This window comes from Nerophis lumbriciformis, linkage group LG03 (assembly GCF_033978685.3).
Source record: "Nerophis lumbriciformis linkage group LG03, RoL_Nlum_v2.1, whole genome shotgun sequence".
NCBI lineage: Eukaryota > Metazoa > Chordata > Actinopteri > Syngnathiformes > Syngnathidae > Nerophis > Nerophis lumbriciformis.
In genome coordinates this window covers 13,704,662-13,725,949 of record NC_084550.2, presented here as the reverse complement: position 1 = coordinate 13,725,949, position 21,288 = coordinate 13,704,662, and the positions used below count along the sequence as shown (strand labels likewise).

At 41.5% G+C, this 21,288-nt stretch overlaps 1 protein-coding gene across 3 annotated transcripts in view; it reads left to right on the top strand.

The window, feature by feature from the left end:
* Nucleotides 1-19,853, top strand: part of LOC133579562 (uncharacterized) — a 96,188-nt gene extending 76,335 nt beyond the window's left edge. For 2 of the 3 annotated variants that reach the window (XM_061934055.1, XM_061934059.2), the window contains exons 4-6: nucleotides 5,789-5,866; nucleotides 12,522-12,758; nucleotides 17,559-19,853. In XM_061934055.1, coding sequence (XP_061790039.1) covers nucleotides 5,789-5,866; nucleotides 12,522-12,758; nucleotides 17,559-18,793 — 1,550 coding nt within the window. In that variant the 3' untranslated portion in view covers nucleotides 18,794-19,853. The remainder of the gene's footprint in view (nucleotides 1-5,788; nucleotides 5,867-12,521; nucleotides 12,759-17,558) is intronic. The other variant, XM_061934045.1, reaches the window with a different exon arrangement.
* Nucleotides 19,854-21,288: the final 1,435 nt, after the last annotated feature.

Here is a 21,288-nt window from a genome sequence, read left to right as displayed (position 1 = left end):
GGCTTGTTAAACATTTAATAGGATTTTCAGAGGGAGGAAAAACCAAGACATTTAATATAAAATGTCAAATGAATAAATACATAAAAAGAAAAAGAAAATATATGGTTAAAAGCCATCGTCCCGGGGAGCATTTCATTTCGTCCCGTGCATTTTTTTTAAATAATAATAATAACAATGAATAATTTCTAAGTCTTTGTTAGCCGTTTGTGAAGTTTTGTGCTCGTGCTTAACATTCGCTCGCATCCTGTGCATCTCCTGGGGGCAAAGCCCCCCTGTCCTTAAAAGCTAGTGACGCCCCTGCTTTAACTTAACTTTAACTTTACACATACAAACTGTAGCACACAAAAAAGCACATTTAATAAAAAAAACGTTATTATGGTCTTACCTTTACTTATAAGTGCGGGTACAGTGGTGTTCGGTGTGGAGGAGTTGTGAATGAATGAAATATGAAATCCGTGCTGCAGTCTGCAGGTGTACCTAATGTAGTGTCCTTGCAGTCGTTCACGGCTCCTCCGGCGCGAGCAATGTTGTTTTTGCACTTTTTGGCTTCTTGTTAAGTGACTTTTTTTGGGTGGATTCGGTCTTGCACGTGGAGGGTTTGGGTGTGGGCTTTGGTTGGTGTGGCGTTCCCGTCGGTGGGTGCAGTCTGCGGCGAACGTGTCTTAAGCACCAGGAGGCGTGGTTACGCGTGCCTCAGCCAGTGCGTTTTCGCAGCAGTTTTATGATCGCTCAGCACAAGAAATACTTTACACACATACAGTTGTTGACAAAATACACTGTACATTATATACCTCAGCTAACTAAACTATGGAAATGTATAATATAGTTCATATAGCAATACAGTCTCACTGCACAGCAGACCAGCAGTTAGCCGAGTCCGTCCATGTTGAGGCACTGAGTGACGCGCCTCGACTGGCTGCTGTTCACCGCACCGTCTCTTCTCAGTATTTGAACGGCAAATGTGAAAATTCAGCGATTTTGAATAAAAATAATCTAAAACTGGTGAAGTTAAATGGAAAATTACTTTATAGTATAATCACTGGATACATATAACAATTAAATTTTTTTTTATCTTTTTAAATTTTTTTCTTTCCATGATGGCAGGTGAGGCCCCGCCTCACCTGCCTCTAGTGACCGCAGCATGTAGAGCCAGCTAGGGCGGAGGGAACAGGTGAGACTCAGCAAACACTGAAAAATAAAGCAGGGTCAGAACAGAAATGCACTTTTCTGATGAAAAGGGTCCTAATTTATATTCTTATGTGCCTTATAGAGAGGACCACGACAAATTATAGAGCGACTGGGTTCGATCCAGAATGGCTAAAAATGCCACAATTTAAGTCATGGCTGTATAACACCCAGCATGGTAAGCTCCAGTGTCTCCCTCTTCTCTGGAGGAGGGTCTGGCGAGCGAGACTAGCTCCAGTGCGACCTGTTCAGCAGCAGCAGCAGGAGGAGGAGGTGGTTGACTGACTGTGGCAGGACACCTCTGCCTCTGTTTCACTTTATGTTCCTGGTAAATAATATGGTTGTAGTAGTAGGCAAAGTTAAATTATTTAGTATGCACTAATTAAAGGGGCAGAGCTTTAAGAGACATTTTAGCTTTTATATTTTATAAGATATATTTTTTGTAAGAACCACAATTAATAAATATATTTCAGTGAATCACTAATTGTTCAAATCTGTATATAAATATGTACATAAAATGTTGTAATTATATTCCAACTCCGCGTTCTTCTTGGTCATCACCGCTGCCGCCGCCACCCCCCAACCACACCACCACAAATAGATGCCTGTCCTGTGGGAAACACTGTATACACACATATATAAATATACATATATATATACACACACATATATATATATATATATATATATATACATATATATATATATGTGTATATATATGTATGTATGTATATGTGTATATATCTTTGTATATGTATGCGTGTATATATATATATATATATATATATATATATATATATATATATATAGATATATATATATATATAGATATGTGTGTGTTAGGGATGTCCCGATCCGATATTTGGGTCAGATCGGCTGCCGATATTTGCCAAAAAATGCGTATCGGCAAGGCATGGGAAAATGCCGATCCAGATCCAGTTTAAAAAAAAACTCCGGTCCGTGTTTTGCAACGCACCTATTTAAATAATACATTCCACTTTTCTGCTGCTCCCTAATTTCCGTTCCGCATTTTCCAGCACACCTTCAACACATCCACAGGCTGTGGATTCTCACGCAGTTGCTTTTAGCTGCTGGCATTACACGACAGGCTCTTCTCACTCTTTCCTGTGTCTCCCTCTCACAGACAGCAAGTGCACCTTCTTACACACGTCACATACTGTCACGTCATACGTCACATACGTATACGCCCTCCCCGAGCAGAGAGGTAGCAGCATGGCTAACGTTAGCTGTGATGCTAGGGCAGCCGTGCGAGCAACGCTCCCTCTAAGGTGTGCGCCTGTGCAATTGCGCACGGCAAATCTATGCCACGCACAAAATCAAATAAAAAAATAAGCGCATAACAATTTTCGACATACAGACACGACAGAGAAAACAGTTTTCGTCATCATTGTTCAAATATTGTAACGTCTGTCGAGACGCTTATCTCCGTTCGGTGCCACACGCCCATACCATCAAAATGCTGAGGCAAACATTTCCACATCAACACCGTATGAAAAAAATTGTGATTTTTTTTAGTTGTGATTTCCTTCTCTGCATGAACGTTTAAAAGTAGCATATATTAGTGCAGTATGAAGACGAATGTTTTAATGTAGACACATAGAATCATCATACTGCTGTGATTATATGCATCAAGTGTTCATTCAAGGCTAAGGCAAAATATCGAGATATATATGGTGTATCGTGACATGGCCTTAAAATATCGCAATATTAAAAAAAGGCCATATCGCCCAGCCCTAGTTCAATGATGCCATTTCTGTTTGTCATGTATAATTTTGTCTATTTTGTGTTTATCCTTGAATAAACAGGTCAGTTTCTTGTTACCAACCATTGTGTATTATTCAAACTCCCCTAATTCAGCTGGCTAGTTGTTATCAAGAGTACGAAGACCCTTTTCAACATGAATCTGACAACTAAGTAGGCTAAAAAACTTTAAACTTTAATACATGCTCGGATAGGCCAGTATCGGTCAGTATCGGTATCGGATCGGAATTGCAAAAATAATATCGGTATCGGATCGGAAGTGCAAAAACCTGGATCGGGACATCCCTAGTGTGTGTGTGTATATATATGTATGTATGTGTATATATATATATATATATATATATATATATATATATATATATATATATATATATATATATATATATATATATATATATATGTATATGTATATATATATATATATATATATATATATATAATATACATGGTCTTTTCTTGCAATAAAGGACTGACGCTGTGGCGTGTTGTTAAATGTATGAATAGAACCCAATTGGCTAATTACACAAATTTTCTGAACACTGTGTGCAAAGAAATTGAACTGGTTCCAAAACATGGTTAGTGAAGACTATTAGGGTTACCTTTCATTTTCTGTAATGTTTAAGGTTTATTACCGTTTCTTGATCATTAGAATTGGCTATGAAACAGCTCTGAAATATGAATGTTTGAAATACATTTTTATAATAATACAATTATTTGAATAAATCCTTCCGAATCTCGTTAATATTTTTCTCCCATGTTTTCAGGTGTGGTGGGGGCCCTTAGAAAATTGTCTCTCCTGCAAGGGGCTTATGGTCCCAAAATGTTTGAGAACCATTGATGTATGAGCATTTCTTAGTACAATATTTAAGGGTAAAAAATATCAATTTAGAAAACTGTATTGCGGTGATTCTCAAACCACTAGTGGTACGCGGGCTCCTTCTAGTGGTACGCCAAATAATCACTCGATTAAAGGATAGTGTTTTATTTTCGTATCGTCAAACACAGTGTTACTGTTCAGACTATGTGTAATGTAACAGTGGACAAAAATATTAAATATACTTGTTCAATAAAACTTCTGCCTTGTTTGTAATGAATACTTAGGCCTACTACGGTACCGTATTTTTATGTTGGTCATTATGGGTGAGGTGCTACCTGATTAAATAGTTTGAGAACCACTGCATTCAAAGATGCGTACCGTTCACATTTGAACCGATACTGGTAGCAGGGAATTGATTCCGGTACTCTACAATTTTCAGTATTTTTGTGTGTGTCAATAAATGCATGTTTTTTTTTTCTAATAAAATTTAGTTTTTAATTGTTGATTATGATACAATGAGCTCATTGTTGTATTATCTTCATGTTATCATTTGCAGTGTTGGGTTAGTTACTGAAAACCAATAACTAGTTACAGTTACTAGTTACTTTATTTCAAAAGTAACTCAGTAACTAACTCAGTTACTTACACCAAAAAGTAATGCGTTACTGTGAAAAGTAACTATTTAGTTACTTCTTTTTTTATTTTTTTATTTTTTTAAGGCTCCCATTAATGCCCTTTTAGCCTTCATTTCAGTACTGTTATTGCACTGGAGAATAATACAATCTGTTGATCAACTTGACATGTATTTGCATCACTGAACTCAGAAAGCAATGTGGTCTACATACAACACACAAAGACAAATATATGTTTCAATGGGCCAATTTATTTCAGGCCAGAACAAATTTACAAAATTATTTGAAATAGCTGCAACATAATGGCACTTTAACTTTAAGTAGATAGCATCTTTGATCCAAGACGCAACTTACATTTAACTAAAATGTTCTTTTCTTTGTGCTCGACATAAGAAAAGTATTGAGAATGTCTCCATGTTAAGAAACTCGACTTCTGGCTTCGCCATGATGTCTTGTTAGTTGTTATGAGAGTAGCATATGTGTGTGTGTGTGGCCCTTTAAGATATGACAGCATGTGAGGTGAGTGACGTCAGTGAGTGAGTGGGCGAGAGAGGTGAGGGAACGGCGACAGTGAGTGCGTGCAGGTGCTCTAGCTTGGTGGATGGCTGCGTCCAATAAAGTCACAAAGTTGCAACAAACCGCCGGCCTTGTTATTCACCCTCAGCTGTAAAGACCCACTTCCGGGTAAAGTGAAGGTTGTTAGCCCCTAAGTACATAGGCCCTGGAGGAACGTCTCCCCTGCGCCCCTCAACTACGGTCTGGGAGCCTCCCCCGCCCCACCCACACAAAGCACGCCTTTTCTTTTCCTTGTGACACAGAAGGACGACATCGCAGCGCTCCAATAAAACACACTCAGATCTTCTGTTTCTAGCCGATACTACATAAAAAATAACGTAAAATAACGCAGTAATGCATCATGTAGTAACGATAACTGAGTTACTGAATATAAAAAATAACGCGTTAGATTACTAGTTACCGCCGAAACTAACGGCGTTACAGTAACGTGTTAGTCCCAACACTGATCATCAATGGCAGTTGCAAGTCCAAGACGTTAGATGGCAGTAGTGTATAGTTTATGGTGTTTTTTTTGTTGCGCCCTAAAAAGTGTTCATGCTATAAGTATTGTACTTATACGATCCAGCTGTGGGATCATAACGTGCATATTAGTTGAAATTTTCATGAACAAACGCAGAGGTTTCAAAGTCGCCGTGTAAAATCGGGGGATCTGGTCCCCCTCCCTAATTGCACCAGTGTGTTGTGTGTTAAAATACACGTGGGATACTTTTATTTGTTGCCGTCTTCTCCCGTAAGACTACAGTACCTGACAGTGAGAGTAACGTTCTGCTTTCTGCCCTCTGTCTTGCTTTCCTAGGTCCTATGGTCGGCGGAATGACGGATCAGTGGGGACAGAACAAGACTAAGGACAGCAGCATGCCTGACTCGTCTTTAGGTTCACTTATTTCCTTTTTGATACATTTGATTAAGAGCACTGTTTGGTTTGATATGGTGATAACCGCGTACCTTCAGAGATCATTTTCATTGTACAGTATCTAAAGATGAATGTCTGGGGAGGTTCTCGGACTCATGCAGTGCACTATTTTGAAGCACCACTGCTGGACAATTGTATTCAGCATTTCAAAGTAGCATGGTATTGATTGTACTAATTGATTGGACTATTAAGAGTTGTTTGGCATCGTGTTCATGGGAGCCCAGGTTTTGAGTCAGAGGCCTAACGAGCTACAAGTGAGGAACAGGAAGTTGGAAATCTGGCATTGCGTACGTTCGAAAAGTAACTCAACACAGCAGAGCATCGTTGTCCAAAGTGAGACTTGGGGGGTCATTTTCGACCGACAGCTTGATTTTATTGGTCCTTAGGCTTTTATTAAACAAAAACATTGTTTGTGCTGCAAAAATGTTTGTTTGTGCCTTTAAAGGAGCCATATGTAAAAATCTGGCTAGAAATGGTACTGCAATCACGGTGAAAATTCTGTAGTCCCCTCCCCCTCTCTTTGACCGAGGTTGCCAGCCGAGTCCAGCTCGATCGACTGGGCTACTCCAAGGAACTTCAAACTTCCACTGCCTCTTACTAAGGGTTGAGGTGCTGGGACCATAAAAGCTGAATAGACAAGTGTTTTGCCAATAATAAATCTCTAACCAACACATTTTACACAGAAATTAGACTGTTTTCAGGAAAAAGTATGTCATGCATGCGCACAATATCACAACAAATGGCAATCAAATGGTTATTGTCAGTACTATCAGAAAACAAAGACTAAAACAAACTGCAACCAACGCTAGCAATGGTTATACTGGTGAAAATAAGAAGAGCATGCTTAGCAGCCTAATATACGCCCAACACTAAATAGGAGACATTTTACCAAGGTATGCCTATAGGCTACTATTTCAAACCTTTCAGATTGAAATTCGATATTCCGGCTGAACTACTGTTATCCGTTATAGAGGTATTCAAAAAGAACATGATTTATTAATTCTTTTTGACATATCAGGGCCATTTAATTGTCACAACGGGGTTTTCGCAGCTTGCCGCGGGGTTCGTTCTCCCGGGATGCAGACGGACCACTCCGAACAAGGCGTGCGGGTTGGAACATAATTTATTCCTCAAAATATCAAAGTAGTACAAAAAATGGAAAACGAGTTGTACTCGAAGCTAATGCTACTATTTAGCATGGACTATAGACAAGGAATACTCACTAACTGTGGCATGACAAACAAAACTTACGTAGCGTTTGCATGAAGCAAACAATGACGCTAGGCCGACTGACCGGCAAAGGCAGGCTTAAATAATGCCTCTGATTAGTGCTCAGGAAGTAGGTGAGCGGGCAAACACTAATCAGAGACAGTTAGAAATAATAAGTAACCATGGTAACTAAAACAAACAAGGGTGCACAAAAACAGGAACTAATAAAGTCCAAAACTAACAGAACATAACTGAATATGATCCGGACCACGGATCATGACAGTAAACCCTCCTCAAGGACATATTCCAGATGTCCAACAAAACAAGGCAAGATCAAGAGTCATGGGAGGGCGGAGGGGCCCGCAACCAGCGAGGGAGAGTCAGGTGGCGGCGACGCGTTGAACGCCGCTGCACTTGGCGAGGCGGGCGACCAGGCCGACGGGGAGGTGGGCGTGAGTGACGGGTGCTAGCCTTGGAGCAGGAAGGGGTACTAGCCTTGGAGCAAGTTCGGGTGCTAGCCTTGGAGCAAGTTCGGGTGATAGCCTTGGAGCAGGAAGGGGTGCTAGCCTTGGAGCAAGTTCGGGTGCTAGCCTTGGAGCAGGAAGGGGTGCTAGCCTTGGAGCAGGAACAGGTGGCGGAGAGGATGGCGTCTTCAGGTGCACCTGGGCTGAGGTTAGCCGTGACCTTGGCAGAGGTGGCCTAGCTGGAGGCTGTGGCTTGACACGCCGAAGAACTGGTCGTGGTGACCGGGCTGGAGGTTGCTGCCTGGCTGGGCGCAGCTGAGCCACCCCACTAGCACAGCTCCCGACACTAGCCCCCCCCCTCAAGAAGCGGATACCAAACGCGCTCCTTGCGGTCTGGAACCGTCTTTAGGAGTGGGTGGAGGGAGGTCAGGAGGAGGGTCGACTCCTCCCCTTTAAATTGTCCAAAATGTCTCTCGTCGTCCCCCACCTGAGGTTGTGGGCGGACAAAAGGAACAGGTCTGTGATGTGGGCGGGGCTTGAGTCTTGGGGGGCAGAGCTTGACACTTAGAAGGTGGCTGGGACTGACTAGATTGAATTTTCAAAAACATGTTCTGATAATGTCTTATCATGGAGCTAGCGTCTTTTGGGGGCGGCTGACAGAAAGAAACAGAATTTAAAAAAAAGTATTGGTCTCTGACGTCATCAGCAGTAGGCGGAGTGACGTCATCAGGGGAAGGATACTGGGCTGCCTGCAGCTTGCTTCAGTCCGGGGGAGGAGCTTTCGGGAGCGACGCATGCTGACAGTGAAGTGAAGCCTTTTTGGACGGCTTCCGTCTTTGCTGACGCATCCGGTACTGCGGTGGCGCAGCAAAGTTCTCGGACCATACAGAGTTGATTGGGATCAACTTGCCGTTAGTATCCCAGGAGTCCAAATCTAACAGAACATAACAAAACATTATCCGGACCACGGATCATGACATTAATGATGACTTGACATGATATTATTACATATGGCTCCTTTAAGGTTTTTAAGTTATTCTAAAATATATTGTCTAAGTAGTGATGTCCTCCAGCGCCCCCCCTCCCCCCTTTTGTTTGTGCTGCAAAAATTTTTGGTCCAATTATTAGAGTTTTTAAGTTATAAAAGTTTTATGGTTTAATGTTTTTAACGTGTAATTAACATGTTGTTAATAATAACTAGACCCCAACTATGTCAAAATCTTATTACCCTTTTAATATTCATTAAACCCCACCACCTTCACATAGAAACACTTGTGTCTAAAATTTTTATTAAATTGGTTTTTTTTCTTTAGAAGAAAGTCCTGTTTTTCCCTACAAGTTAGTAAAGGCTTGATTCTGACCATGTTTATGCCTTTGCTAGATGATGGAGACTTACTTAAGATAAAGTTAAGTTAAAGTTAAGTTAAAGTCCCAACGATTGTCACACACACACTGGGTGTGGTAAAATTTGTCCTCTGCATTTGACCCATCCCCATGTTCAACCCCTGGGAGGTGAGGGGAGCGGTGAGCAGCAGCGGTGGCCGCGCTCGGGAATCATTTGGTGATTTAACCCCCAATTCCAACCCTTGATGCTGAGTGCCAAGCAGGGAGGTAATGGGTCCCATTTTCTTTGGTATGACTCGGCCGGGGTTTGAACTCACAACCTCCCAGTCTCAGGGCGTACACTCTAACCACAAGGCCACTGAGCTGATACTTGAAAGCCTGGATACTGTATATCACGGTGCCTTATGTTCTATTACTGGTTGTGGCAACCTTGTCCACCATCACACTTTATATGCAGCGGAAAATTGTCTATCTTTGTCAGCACACTGATTTTCTCGATGGAGGGTTTTTATATACACATCACTTCTTGGTCTGGTTCCCCCTTATTTATGTTCTTTTATGCCTAGAGGCTCCAGTCGCTACAGTATAAGTTCACAGGACATCCTTGGTGTGTTGGTTCCTAGAGCCAACACAAGTCTCGGTAAAAAAGCCTTCAGATTTTCTGCTCCATGGTCATGAAATGAATTACAAAAAGATCTGATGCTACCTGAACTGATCCATTTGGGGGAATTTCAGGCCATTTTAAAGGATCAAGAAGCTGTTTCTTTTGGGCATTGTACTTGTTTGTGAAATTGTTTTTATTAAAACGTTTTATTTTTTACCTATGTTTTATGTTTACGTTGTAAATAACTTGTACGTTTAATTATAGCGTGTGACTGATCATGTTCTAGTTTTTGTTCTATTTACTTATGAAACCTGTTTGATCTGATGATCAAACAGGTTTCATAAGAACATTTGGCCCTTGGATGCAAAATGTTCAGGCACCCAGAGCCTCGACACCAGAACCTATTTTGTAGCACGCAGAAGGGTCCCTCTGCATATGTGCGTTGGCATGATCCAGTTGCAAGAAAATGCATGTTGCCAAAAGTTATGAAAAAATGAATGCCGTTTAAAGAACACTAGCATAGGCCATAATGAATCAAACTAAATTCTATGAGTCAGCTCGTACCTCAAAAAACCTGCGAAACAAATCATCAATTCATCATTCTATTTATTCAGTGTTTGGCCCCCAAAAAAACAGCACAATTTTAACATGTAACAAGCCTTTTAAAAATAAAAAAACAAACTTTACGATAAGAAATATATATACAATAGCATGTACGACAAAACAACAGTACCTTAGTGAAGTAATGTAATAACAATGTACAACATTTACTTGGAGAGCGGTATTTAGGGATATCGCCTTCGCGCTGCTTCTCTCTCAGACACAATCAGCAGCTTTTCGATATTTTCATGAATACATGTATTCCTTTTAGGTGTTATTTTTAACGTCCCTAGCAGTGTGTTGCAGACTGGCAGTGCTATATGCCCGAAGTGCTTTGCTTTGCTCGGCTACATGGTCGGTCCTGTTTTTGATACCGTATTATCCGGACTATGGAGCGCACCAGTATATAAGCCACACCGACTAAATTTTAGGGAATTTTTATTCCTCATATACAAGCCGCAGATATATTTGTTGCGAAATAAGTTATTTACACATACATATTTTGTAAATGTTTATTTACATACCTTAATTGTTTACAAACGGTGTCTGTAACACGGCAGTAAAACAGCCGATCAAACCAAACAGAAGTCATCGTCATGGACCCACTAGCTGCACGAGCTAGCTCTCCAATCAGCTAAACAGACTCAATAACTCTACAGTGACGTTTGGGTGAATTTGCTTAGGAATTTGTGAAACTGAAACAATACAAAAAGAATGCCATTGTAATTAAATAATATTAACACAGACACTCGTAAACGTGTTAGCATATTAGCTTATGCCATACTTGCCAACCTTGAGACCTCCAAATTCGGGAGATTTGGGAGAAAGGGTTGGTGTGGGGTGGGCGGTGTCGGGGTGGGCGGGGATAAGGGGGAGGAGTATATTCATAGCTAGAATTCACTTAAATTCAAGTATTTGTTATATATATATATATATATATATATATATATATATATATATATATATATATATATATATATAAGTTAAAGTTAAAGTACCAATGATTGTCACACACACACTAGGTGTGGCGAAATTTGTCCTCTGCATTTGACCCATCCCCTTGTTCACCCCCTGGGAGGTGAGGGGAGCAGTGGGCAGCGGCGGTGCCGCGCCCGGGAATCATTTTATTTATCATATATATAAATAAAATAATTGACTTTCAGTGAATTCTAGCTATATATAAATATGTATTTTATTATATATATATATATATATATATATATATACATATAAATAAAATAAATACTTGAATTTCAGTGTTCATTTATTTACACATATACACACATAACACTCCTCTCTACTCATTGTTGTATTTGAAAGTGCAATGCTTTGCAGCCAGTAGCACAGCCTTTGAAGGAGCATAGGTATGTGCAGTGTAATATTCTGGGTTCTGTCAATAACCAGGCGAGGTGATGAAGTTACGTCTCTTAATTCATACTTTAGAACCGACTCCCACACTTGCCGTCAGGGTGTGCAATACAACGTAAACCGTTGGCCAACCAAAAAGTTACTTTTTGGTTGGCCAACGGTTTAAAAAGTAACCACAGAACACTATAGTGTTCTGTGGTTACTTTTTGGTTGGCCAACGGCTTACGTTGTATTGCGCACCCTGACGGCAAGTGTGGGAGTCGGTATAAAAAGTAACCACAGAACACTATAGTGTGGTTACTTTTTAAACCGTTGGCCAACCAAAAAGTAACTTTTTGGTTGGCAAACGGTTTACGTTGTATTGCGTACCCTGACGGCAAGTGTGAGAGCCGGTTCTGAAGTTTGAAGTAAAGAGCGGACGTGACGACAGGCTGTCCTCACTCAGGTCCGCACGGACCTGGAGGAGGCGTGCCTTAAGTCTGGCTGGAAATCGGGAGAAACTCGGGAGAATGGTTGTCCCGGGAGATTTTCGGGAGAGGCACTGAAATTCGAGAGTCCTCCGGAAAATACGGGAGGGTTGGCAAGTATGGCTTATGCTCGCTTGATTACATTACAATAGCACGTACAAATATGCATGAAAACACTCCTACAGACATTACGCATGGGACAATTTAGTAAGTAAGAATTGTTTTAATTATATTGTAAAACTTACAAACGTTGCTTGGAGCGATGACCAAAGAATCCATACGAGTAGAAACGCCATGGATGATTAGAACACTGAACGGCACGTCAACTTCAGGATGAAAGCACTAAATGGAAGGACACTGCATCACCTGCAGTGAGCGAAATTGTCCAAAAGATGGCGCCATAGCACAACCAACAACACACCTTTTCAGTGTTTTTGTTGGGGTTTTTTTGAAAACTATTTGCATAATGGCCGTCATCGAAGAAAAATCCACAAATTGGCCCCACCCGTTTTATAAGCCGCATTGTTCAAAGTGAACATCTCTGTTTTCTTCGCCTGCAGGATTCCCTTCATCTGGAATGAGTGGGACCATTGGGTCAAGCATGCCACCACCGTTCCAAACTGGTGTCAACTCGGGTCTTGGCGGGTTGGGCAAAGCTTTGGACACTCAGAAGACCTGCGGTCTGGTTGGCTCAGAGCCCCAAAACATTAGTAACACCAGTGGGAACAACCCGTTCAAAACCAGTGATCCCTTTTCTTCTGGCGCTCCCGGGAACCAAAGTTTGACTCACAGTCCAGGTAAGAGACTGGGGGTTGGTTGGTCACGCTGGGTGTGGCGGGGTTACGCAAAGATGATAAACTGTACGACCAAACCTTTTTTAGACTTGCCTACTAGTTGCACACCCGACACGTGGTCTGTGAATGTCTTTCTTTTTCTACGGACGGTAGAGCAGTGTAACGTGATGTCACAAGTTTATTCCTATCTTTAGATTCCCTGCACCTTTTTATTTATTCATTGGAGTTACACAACTCAGTAGTTACTGTGGCTTGACACACGCTCGGGTTAATGCATGTCTTGGTACTGTGCCAAACCTGGAATAAAGACATGCACCCATTAAACACAGTCCTCTTTGAGCTATTCATAGCGAGAGAATAAGGCAGCACGCTGATAAAATAGCAACCAATCAGGTAATGAGGTGTGAGAAGTCAGCTTTGGAATGAAATGCAACTTTTTGTCACCTTTCATTTTTTCTTCCCAGGCATGCAGGAGATGATAGAAAAAGAGCTATTTTTAACAAAAAGATTAACTTTTTTTTTTAAACAGATTTAATCGATCATGGTGGCTACTGCAACCCCTGGCAAAATTATAGATCTATAAGACTTTAAGGATGTTCATTAGTTTGTTTAATTTTGTAGAAAAAAGCAGGTAACAGGCACGACACTATAGTCATTTCGTCCCAGGGCATCTAAGATTAGATCTGACCAATCCAAGTTTTACACTAGATTTGATCAATCTAAGTCTAAGACGAGATCTAACCAATCCAAGTCTAAGACTAGATCTGACCAATCCATGTCTAAGACTAGATCTGACCAATCTAAGTCGAAGACTAGATCTGACCAATCGAAGTCTAAGACTATATCTGACCAATCTAATTCTAAGACTAGATCTGACCAATCAAATTTTAAGACTAGATCTGACCAATCGAAGTCTAAGACGAGATCTGACCAATCCAAGTCAAAGACTAGATCTGACCAGTCTAAGACTAGATCTGACCAATTCAAGTCTAAGACTAGATCTGACCACTCTAAGAACCAATCTAAGTCTATGACCATGAACTGATGAAGCCACCTCGGATGAGAGGCGAAACTTCTTCTAAGACAAACCGAACAGTCCAGTTGTGATTGATTGAATGCCCTGAGATGACAATGACCTGATGAATGAGAACATTCATAGACAAATAGTTATTTTGTGGTTTTAAGAAACACTATAAAAAATCAAGAAAATAAATTGAAGTACTCATTAATACTCTCAATTTTAGATCAAGCAGAGTGAAAAATCTCTCCCTAAATTCTGAGGTAGAATTATAGAATCAACATTCTAACCCATCACTAGTACTTTGTTGCATCACCTCTAGCTTTTATACCAGCTTGCAGTCTCTGAGGCATGGACTTAACGAGAACTCTTCATCAGTCTTGCTCCGACTTTCTCAGATCAGCTTTGCAGGTTTTTAGTCTTGTCATCCACCATTTTCTTCAGTTTTCACCACACATTTTAAACTGGACTAAGATCCGGACTATTTGCAGACCATGACATTGACCTTATGTATCTTTCTTCAAGGACAGTTTTGACACATTTTGCTCCTTGGCAAGATGCATTATTATGTAGAAAATGATGTCATCCACCCAAAACATATTTTCCATTGATGGAAAAGAGACATAAAGTCAAGGTGTGCATTTATTGAAGATGTACTTCACATGCATCATTACCTGACATGCAGCACATAGCATCATTGACTGTGGAGATGTGTTCTTTAGGCAGTCGTCTTCATAAATCTCATTGGAACCAAAATCAAACCAAAGTTCCAGCATCATCACCTTGCCCATGCAGATTCAACATTCATCACTGAATATGACTTTTATCCAGTCATGCATAGTCCACTTTTGATTTTCTTTGGAATCTTGTATTTTGCTGTTTAGGTGTCAATGACCACTTTTGTTGAACTTTTCTGTATTTAAATCTAATTTCTTCTAGGCGCTTTCTTACAGACCATGACTCCAGTTTTGTTCTTCATTTGTTTTTCTAAGCATTTTCTGTTTTCAAAACACATTGCTGGAAGTTTTCTGATGTTTTCCTTGGTCTACCAGTATTCTGGTCTTTTACAACCTTACCATAACATGGTCCAGACTTTAGACACAGCTGACTGTGAACAATCAACATCTCTTGCAACATTGCGTGATGATTTACCTTCTTGAAGAAGTTTGATAATCCTCTCCTTTGTTTCAACCGACATCTCTCGTGTTGGAGCCATAATTCATGTCAATCTACCTGCTGCAACAGCTCTCCAAAGTGGGAACACTCCTTTTTAACCGCAGACTAATGAACAGATTTATTCTGATGCAGGTGTGAGCTTTGGAAACTAACATTTACAGGGTGATTCCAGCATTTTCCCCTCAGAATTTAGTGATGCCATAATTTCTCGCTCTGCTTGATCCAAAAATTAAATTATCACTGACTACCACAATTTATTTTCTTGGTTTCTTTAGTGTTTCTTAAAGCCAGAAAGTTAGATTCCAGTTTTGTGCATGTCCCCCGTTATCTTATTTTTCTACAAAATTAAACAACTGAATGAACATCCTCCAAATCTACTGATTCCATCATTTTTTGCAGGGGTTGTTTTTCAGTATTTCACTTTTTCTGCCTGTCATTCTGTCATAACTCACATTTGATATAATATGATGGAGTGTATGCATTTTGCCATTTGCTTGTTCTTTATGTTGTATGTATTGATTGATTGATGCATGTGTCATAATGGCTCATTGTCTTCAGTGATTTATCCAGCATGTTTTTATATAATGCATGTCAATCTGTAGTCACGATGCTACTACGATCCAATTACAGCCTGATAACGTAATATGACATGATTAGATGCCTTTTCTCAAATAGATCTCAATAGAAATAATCCGTTGTTGGCTGTCTGGTTCCAAAAGAACTAACTAATAATAATAATTTGTTGCATTTGTATTGTACTGTCAACTTATTTTTGATTTACCTATATTGCACTAAGCAGATGGGAAAGAGACGATTGTTTTGTCATACCACTGACCAAGTTGCATTCTTCACTTATTATGTTATTATGCTTTGCTTTTGAAGATGTTTTATTTCCTGACATTGTTGGGTTGTACCAATGTGGTGGCAATCACGTTTTAAAGTTACACTATACTGGCAAAGGGCGTTTATGAAACAAGACAGATTGTTATTAATGTTGTTCTCACTTTCCCCCGAACAGGTAGAAGTGTCGTCATGCATGCTTCTAAATTATAGTGCGATAAATAGTTTAAAGAGTGCTTTGTTTACAGTAGGTACGGTTGTATGTTCGCCTCATCAGTCGCTTAAAGGGGAGCTGCACTTAAAAAAAAAAAATGTTGCCTATTTTTTACAATCTGTATGAAAGACATGGATTTTTTGTTAGTGCATTCTAAATATTAAATACATGCGATCAAAAGTCCGCAAAGCCAATCGGAGGTCCTCTATTTTGCCCATAAAATCCAATGAATACCCATTCAAAAATCACCAACAATACTTCATTTTCATTTCATGACTTGAATATTAACAGGTATTAGTGATATTGTTATTATAAGCGCTAACGCAGACAAACTATTTTTAGCAGCGCTGTGATCAGCTTGTGCACAGTTCCGACATGATCAACTGGTGGTGTTTCCTTGCGTCCTTGTTAGGAAGTTTATTCTAGATCATAAATCGTGCCTCCCACCTAGATAGTAAAAGAATGAGAACGTAGTTAGACAAGTTGGTAGACTTTGACAGTCAATTTATACCCGGTAATGGCGAAAACGACACGAAAAGACACTTGGTTCCACCCACACTTTTCTTTGCAAGGATTATGAGTCATTCTTCATCTAAACAGAAATATATGAACATCCTAGCAGTCGGCATCCTAATGACCGCAGACCTTGTACAGTAAGTGATGTTTTATTATGTTTGCAGTTAGCAATGATCAGTGATGAAAAGGGAAAAAAAATGTTTTTTTTAATTAATGTGCTTCGTATGCTTGAAATTATTAAAATACGTAAATATACATTTTATTATAGATGTTACTATACTACATATATACTTACATCATGTATATAAAACCTTAATGGAGGCGTTTGGATATTTTTTAAGGGCTTTTATAGGCAGAATAGAGTGGCTCCTATAGGCTCAATTGCAAGCTGACTTTTTGATCGTATTTATTTAATATTTAGAATGCATTAAAAAAAACATCCATCATCATGTTTTTTATAATCACTGTGAATGATAGGCAAAATTACCCAAAAAAGTGCAGTTCCCCTTCAAAGTGTGAGTGAAGAATGCACTACCGACCTGATACGTCCACAAGAGAAAGAGATGATACAGTCTGCTCACAGACGTTACCTAGTGGTTGTTTGAGCCCATTGCAGCTATAGTCCCACTTCTTAATGCTTCAGTCACACGCAGGATTCTCACCGGAATGAGGCAAAAAATACAACCTTACCTACTGTATACTTGTGTTTTGTTTTTTTTATAACTATGTCATTAAAACCATCACAACAGATGCATACGCAATATTTTGGGCAATATAATATGTGGGGAAAGTCGAAGACTGAGCTTTGAATAGCATTAGTTGAATGAAAGTAAAAACAGGAAGCAATAATTTGACACAAATAAAACCCCATCTTCAGCCCCTCAGTCATTCTTACTTTTTGATTAGATGTCTGTAAGAGTTAAACCTCGTAAGGCAAAATAAATACAGCAACACCAATTAGATTCCCTTTTTAGGATTTTTAATTCTGACAGAGTATGTGAGTGGTTCCTCCTCTTATAAAACCTTCCCCCCTCGGCAGCTCCCATCCTCTCTCCCAGCGGCTCAGTGGACGACAGCAGCCCCACCTCCTCCACTTCCGAACACCTCAGTCCTAAGCACTTTGGACCGGGGTGTGAGGCCGGCAAGCAACAGCAAAGACGGAAGAAGAAGAAGAGGAAGGGCAGTGACGAGGTGCACAGCATCTTGAATAGCCGGGACGATAACGGCCAGTATGACAAACGTGGGTCACAGGATAAGGGGGAACAGTGGGTAGAGGATGATGAGGAAGATAATTGGGAGTGGGGAGTCAGAGACGGTGGAGCAGGGGGTAGAGTCAGAGGCAGGAAATCTAAGAGTCGGGCAAGACTACCGGAGGAGTGGGGCGCGCCGCAGAAAGCAACGTCTCTTACTTCCGATGCAGTGGCTCCTACCTGGGCTACAGTAGCAGACAAAGACCCTTTGGACTCCGACGCTCGGAATTCCAAAGACAGTCAAGGTTTTCCCTCCATGCAAATACCGACAAGTTTCAACGATCACTCCCGCAGTGTTCTAGCAACAGAGTCATCGTCACGCTCCAATGAGCCCCTGAGTGTTGATTACCCGGCCATGTCTACCAATGACTGGCAAAATGTGACCAGCAAACCTCAACCTGTTATCAGCTCAGCTGGCAACACTGCCAGCAAGAGTAGCGTGGCCGGGGTCGTTAGGGATGATTTAGCATTATTGACAGGGGACAATCTGAGCCCAGTCTCCCAGACATTCTCTTTTCTCGATTCAGTCCTCCAAACCCCACCAAGTTCTACTCCTGACTCACAGAACCCCACCCCTATCACCAACACCCCCTCTCTTGCCTTGGCAGCCTTGTCCACATCAGCGGAAGCAGATATCCCTTCTTCACAGACTACAGTTTTTTCACCCTCACCTGTCAAAGAAACCCATCGTCCCAAAACCACGTTTGAATCAGTCCTCAACGCTGATGCTAAGCCCTTTGTCCCCTCCACCTCACTCATGTCCTCCACAAGCTCTCTACCTGCAGCCACTACGGCCGTTAGTGCATTACCGTCCTTCGGTAATGGTGGCACTGAATTTACACAACTTAGTTGTCCTCCTACCACAAACAGTGAAATCGCTAAACCTCCGTCACCAGACACTGTCCCCAAAGCTGCCGGCACTCTCCCTTTTTCCACCACACCTGCAGTCCCTCCCTCTCTCCTTGCACACTCCAAGAACCAGGAGTCTGCATCGCCACTGCTCCCCCCATTGGAAGGTTGGTGAACTACAGGAAAGACTAAATAACATGGGGCTATAGCAAACAATGCTTCATGCTTGGAAAGCTTCTAATATTTTTTATTTTATTTTATTTATATTTTTTTGCATGTGTTTTTTTTTCGATTGAGTACCAGACTCACTTGGTCCTTGCTCTATTTGTAATTATTAGCAGGGCCCAACAGTTGACTCTAAGACAGCACAAACTATTTTTAAGAAATGTAGTGAAGAACATGAAGTACAGGGCTAGTACTCAGAGGTGTGGACTTGGACTCCAGTTGCAATTTTAAAGAGTTTGGACTCGACCTGAAAATATCATCAAATACTTCACCCGACTTGGGCTTTAACATCAATAGCTGCGTTTCCATTGCAGTTTTTCGCTAAATAAAAGCGCTATTTCTAAAACTTTCGACAAAGTGTTTCTAATAAAGGGTGTTTTGCGTCATGAGCTGCAATCCTGGTAAACTCTCATCCCCCGAGACTCTACTTTGAGGAAGGTATTGCAGACACCCGTGCCGTGATGTCAATAGATTACGAAGGCTGCGAGAAAGTCAACGTCCTTATGGCCCCCTCGACATTGTTAGGGCAAGCCTGTGGGTCGGCCTCTATTGCCGGGAAGGGACCCGCGAGATGGCTCGGTGCAGCGGTGCCGCCTCGCTCCCTTCCAGCTGATCGATTGGAGACTTACGGCCCCCTTGACATTGTTTGGGCATGTGGGTCTCTCCGAGCCTGCTGGTAGGCCTCTACTGCTAGGAAGGCATCTGCAAAACGGACGCCCCGTTCCCCCAGGCTGACTGATCGGATGTGAGACAAGACAACCTGTGTGCCCTAGTTGTCCTGCGTTGGTACCCCGCCAGTTCGGTGTTATTATGTGAAAAGTGATTCTGTCATACTTTTGTGAAACACTTCAATATCAAAACGTGTCAAAAACCACCTCATGAGAGCGCAGAAATGTTTCAGCAACATTTGAGAGGTTTATCGAAATATGGGTACTGTATGAGCCAATAAGTTTCTTATTGAGATCTTTAGGTTTTGCGCATTTCTCGGGTTAATGAAAACGCAGACACTGACAACATTAAAACTTTATAAGATTTGAGGGATTATGTGAGGGTGTCCAGTAAATGTGTTCCTGGCTGTAATTTCCATCCATCCATCTTCTTCCGCTTATCCGAGGTCGGGTCGCGGGGACAGCAGCCTAAACACTCCTGCTGGGGGATCCCGAGGCGTTCCCAGGCCAGCCGGGAGACACAGTCTTCCCAACGTTTCCTGGGTCTTCCCTGTGGCCTCCTACAGGGCGTTTGGGTGGCATCCTGACCAGATGCCCGAACCACCTCATCTGGCTCCTCTCGATGTGGAGGAGCAGCGGCTTTACTTTGAGCACCTCCCGGATGACAGAGCATCTCTAAGGGAGAGCCCCGCCACCCGGCTGAGGAAACTTATTTCGACCACTTGTACCTGTGATCTTGTCCTTTCGGTCATAATCCAAAGCTCATGACCATAGGTGAGGATGGGACGTAGCTCGACCGGTAAATTGAGAGCTTTGCCTTCCGGCTCAGCTCCTTCTTCACCACAAAGGATTGATACAGCGTCCGCATTACTGAAGACGCCGCACCAATCCGCCTGTCGATCTCACAATCCACTCTTCCCTCACTTGTGAACAAGACTCCGAGGAAGAGTTCAAGTACCTGGTTGTAATATAAAAAATATATTTTTTAATACTTCTAGTCATGGCCGCCCTTCCTTCCGCCATCTGTGTGTGAATGTGATGTATTATGCAAAGCCCTTTGGGTATCATTCCAGGTATGGTAAAGTGTATAAATACAGACCACTTCCCATTTGAATATCTTGCCTATGTTACAAGTTTGCATTGCAGTATAATCGCCAAGGACATGTTCAGGAAACCGCGAGTCGGTGCTAAAGATAATGTAGCATGCAACACTAATGCGCGAGGTCTCCTTGTAGCCATTGATACAAGATACTGTTTTATTTGTCATAAAGATCTGTTTAGAGTAAACCCGTAGAAGGTGGCGGGGTGTTGCATCAGAGGCAACCAATCAGATTGGGATAAGGATGTTTGGGTTTAGGCAAATATATACATTCCAATGCTTGTCAGTTATGATTGCCCGTTCCATTCCGCCTTGCCGCATTGTTATGCACTTTTCGATTTAGTTCAGAAATTGCCAGTGTGGGTGCCTACAGCCCTGCCCAACCCATCAATCGTGGCGGGAAGCTTCTGGGTATCCTAAACTGCCACCGTTATCATCCCAAAGGAAAACGCTCAATAAAATCAGCAGATGCCCTGTTATCATTGTTCCGGGTAGGTAGATACTTCGATGTCCTCAACAGAAAGAATCGCCAGGCACAGGACCCTCCGCTTCTTCAACATGCTTATCGTGTATCCATCAGGATAGGGAGGTTTCCCCGAGAAAGACCTTGTCAATTGCGTTGAGAGACCAGAATATCACGTCTGCTTTAGGTTTGGAGAACAGTGCGGTTGTGTCTCC